At 41.9% G+C, this 4151-nt stretch overlaps 1 protein-coding gene across 1 annotated transcript in view; it reads left to right on the top strand.

Moving 5' to 3' along the window:
* The window catches only part of coq10a (coenzyme Q10A), a 9856-nt gene continuing 5705 nt past the window's right edge, over positions 1–4151 (top strand). The window contains exons 1-4 of the mRNA XM_037684682.1: positions 1–488; positions 2847–2996; positions 3082–3274; positions 3476–3577. Coding sequence (XP_037540610.1) covers positions 352–488; positions 2847–2996; positions 3082–3274; positions 3476–3577 — 582 coding nt within the window. The 5' untranslated portion in view covers positions 1–351. The remainder of the gene's footprint in view (positions 489–2846; positions 2997–3081; positions 3275–3475; positions 3578–4151) is intronic.

The raw sequence follows: 4151 nt of genomic DNA, 5'->3' as shown, positions 1-4151 counted from the left end.
CGTCACCGGCGTTTTATTCAGCGGTAGAAGGTCGCCAGCAGCTGGACGGAATTTCACAGAATTCCGGCCCAAAACTAGCTGTGAACATTCAAAACGGACTTTTTAGTCGCTCGGGACGCGGCGTGATGTGAGAGGAGCTGAAAAAGTCCAGGAACGCGGCCGCACGTCGCGTTTGGTCGGACTGTTATGAAACCTCGTTAGCCGCCGTAGTTACCGAACGAAGGCTGAGGCAGGAACAGGCGGCTCGGTTCGGCTCGGCTCGCGGTAGCTTGTCGCACAGAATCGGGGACTTGTGACTCGGCTACTGTCGGACCGCCCTTCGCTCCTGCCTCGGACGGAGTTGCTGGTTTGATGGCAGCCACGGCCGGTGCCCGGAGGTTGCCCATGGGTGTGCGGACGTTCAGCGACTTCCTCCAGATCGCCACAGTGGGTTCTCCTCGCTCGTGTCCTAAGACGGTGCCGAGAGGATGCTCGCGCCAGAACATCAGGTGAGCGTGCCACAGGTGGTGTAGCCTCCTCCTGACTACAGACTGGGCCTGATGGAGCAATGTTTGTTAACTTGTTATAGGAAACAAGAAAACGTAATTTAGTCATTATGTCGTGTTTGCTTGACACGTTTTAACTAGTAAGTTCTCTGTCTTTGTATAATCACACTGCTGTCATCAGGTGCTTTAATTATTTATTTCATTGACTTCCTGCAGCAACTGACGTGTGAACCAGAGCTCCCATCCTAACCAGCACATTAAAATGTGTATGTGCTGACTCAAACAAACATGTATTTTACCTAGAACTGCATGATGTTTCTTTTCTGGTTAAATAAAGGCTGGGGCTACTTTTGGTGCCCCATTGATGATGTGAACAGATACAAATTACAGAATGTGCACTTCATTTTAAGGTTTCTAGTCCCACAGAACAGAGCTGCTCTCACCTTTTGAAATGAAATATCCAAAACTGTATGTTTACTGTCTGAAACCACGAGAGTTTGTTCTGTCCCAGTTTGCTTCTTTAATTCATTCATTCAACCTTTATTCATACAGGTTGATCCCACTGAGCCTCAGGGACTCATTTACAAGAGAGACCTGATTTTAACAAAGAGTGATGACAACAGTGGACAATCATAAAAGGAAGCATGCATATTGAGAAGAACAAGTGAAAGAAAACGGTATTAAAAATTTAAATTAACAAAAAAAACAGCTAGGTTGTAAGACGATGTAGAAAACTAAAAACAGGAACATGTCTGTGTTGGTTCTTACCATGAACTTAACAGATGCTTAAAGACATTTAGAGAGGTCAAGGTCGAGAGCGTCAGATCTTTTTGCAAGATCTTCCAGGAAACAGGAGCGGAGTAGGAGACCCTTTTGCCTAGTTCAGTTCTCAATGAGGGAACACTGCAGGTAATAATGTTCTGAGAGTGCACGCTGTAGCTGCACTCACGCAGAGACATGTAGGAGGAGATGTATGAAGGCAGCAGACCAAGAAGTGATTTAAAGATGAAAATGTACCAGTGAGAGACTCTGCATGAAGTTAATGATGACCAGTTAACCAGTGAATGCTGGGTGCAGTGGTGGGTACGGTAGTTACAGCCAGTTATGAATCTTAGTGCACAATGATAGACATCATCCAACATCTGCAGCAAACATCTGCAGGGTTCTTGTAGGAGCGTTCATGTTAATAATTGTCACTGTAATCAATGGAGGGAAGTCAAGTCACAGTTACAAGGTGTTTCTTAACATTCAGAGTTAGACTGGATCTGTTTCTGAAAACCAAACACAACTTCACTTTCAGTTTCCTTACTAGGTTTTCCACGTGAAGCTTAAAAGAAAGATGCGAGTCGACCAAGATACCCACATATTTATAGGAGTTGACAAACTCTGTTCAATTAATGAATCATTGCTGCTCAGAGCACAAGTGGGAATGAACTGATTTTCTGTTTAAACAAACAAAAAAAAAAATAGGTGTGCAGTAGTTTTAGTGGCTAAATTATTCGAAAGAGAGTGAAAAATGTACAAAACATCAGCTAAACAAACACCATGCAACAGTTTAACTAAAGCGTTTTCGTTTAAACAATCTGAGATTTTAAAATAATTAGATGCACCTCCTGACTTTATTTAAAGAAAAGTTTGATTAGAATTTAGTCATAACGTTTGCTGCTTGGACCTCAAGATCAAGATAAAAATAATAATAATTTCAAAAAACAACTTTGCATATGTCTTCTACAAAGCAAAATGAACATTTATAAACCATTGTTCAAATGACACAAACTAAAGTTGTTCAGTAAAACTAGTAGTACTGTGTCGACTTTAAAAAGGGAACAAATCTGAAGCAAATTAAACGGGAACCATTAAGCAGTTGTTAATTCATGTCGTCTTCAACAAATTAAAACTCTTTCCAGTCATGTAAGCTTGCTCCTCATGGGAAATAAGTAAAATAGGGTGTTTGGAAAACGTCTATTAATATTATTACTATGTCGGGACCCTCTATACTCAGAGGTCCTAGACTACTGCCCTGGGGAGCCATTTGGAAAGTCTGTCCTTGAATAAGAGTAGATTTTGTTAAAAAAGTTTAAGGTAAAACCACTCACCCATAACTCTTCAGGTACACAGCGTTTCAAATAGCAGCCATTAGCCTGTGGTCTTCACTCACACAGTCAGATGTTTGTTCTTTCCTTTAAAAGCCCAGCTCAGAAAACACCGGCGTTCTCCCAACACTGTCCTTTATAACCTCGGGTCCAGCTCACTGGCAGCTGCAAACTAGAATGTAGTAAGCTTTGTTTTTCATTCTCAATTGTGCTTAGGGCACATTTCCCATCATTCCAGGCTAACGGAACGTTTCCTCTCACCTTGCAGACACCTGTCTTCATGTGGCATTTTGATGACAAGAAGTCCCAGGGTGCTTTGTCATCAAGAGTGGGACACGATGACTGCTGCTCCCCAGAGCAGAAACTTCATCAGCCTTACCAACAAAAGGAAGGAGTACTCTGAGCGTAGGATACTTGGGTAATATTCATTATTAGCTAGTACTGACTGTATTTTTGAGACGTTAAATGAAATACTAATGACCTTGCAATGCTTGCTGTCACAGTTACTCTATGCAGGAAATGTATGACGTAGTGGCCAACGTAGACGAGTACAAGCTCTTTGTGCCTTGGTGTCAGAAGTCCCAGACCATCATGAAGAGAGCAGGTCACTCCAAAGCCCAGCTTGAAGTAGGATTCCCTCCAATGATGGAGAGATACACGTCAATGATCACAAGTGTTAGGCCTCATTTAGTCAAAGTAAGTAGTCACTGGTGTAGAGCAGGACATTTATCTGATCTTTAATCTTTAATGTAACATATGGATGACGTTTATATTGCTTGTTTTAAATGTTATGATGGGCATGGGGGTACTGGATGTAGTTGCTGTAAATAGTAAACAAGCATCCCTTTCTTTGTACTAGAGGTGTCTAACCACAAATGGCCTGCTGTGTCTGTTTAGGCAGTGTGTACAGATGGAAAACTCTTCAATCATCTGGAAACAATATGGCGCTTTAGTCCTGGCATTCCTGGTTACCCTCGGACCTGCACAGTAGACTTTTCTGTAAGTTTTCTAAACCTTGCCTCATGAATTATGCTTTTATTTTTAATGTCAGAGAACAGTTGTTTTTAATTTCAAAGTCAGAGAGCATAGTTGGTGTTGATTTTAGGGTTTTTAATTTAAAATGAAATAAAATTTAAAATGTAAGTTAGTTTAGCATGAAGTCAAATTAATTTGACAATGTCTGGTTCTTTTCCGTGTCTGTCCAACAGTTTATTTTACTCTTTATTAACCCATAATGCACATGTGTATGTATGTGGCCACACAAGCACTACGCTTCACACTCGGTATTAATCTTAACGTCCAGCGTCACTCTTCACATCTGGCATTACTCTTCATGCTCAGCGTTACTCTGGACACCAAGTGTCACTCTTCACTCCCTGCGTTACTCTTCAGACTCAGACTTAGCGTTACTCTTCACTCCCTGCGTTACTCTTCAGACTCAGACTTAGCGTTACTCTTCACTCCCTGCATTACTCTTCACACCTGTCGTTACTCCTCACTCCCTGCATTACTCTTCACTCCCTGCATTACTCTTCACTCCCTGCATTACTCTTCACTCCCTGCATTACTCTTC

The sequence above is a fragment of the Nematolebias whitei genome, chromosome 11 (assembly GCF_014905685.2).
Source record: "Nematolebias whitei isolate Nwh7 chromosome 11, NemWhi1, whole genome shotgun sequence".
NCBI lineage: Eukaryota > Metazoa > Chordata > Actinopteri > Cyprinodontiformes > Rivulidae > Nematolebias > Nematolebias whitei.
This window is presented reverse-complemented; position numbering and strand designations above follow the sequence as displayed.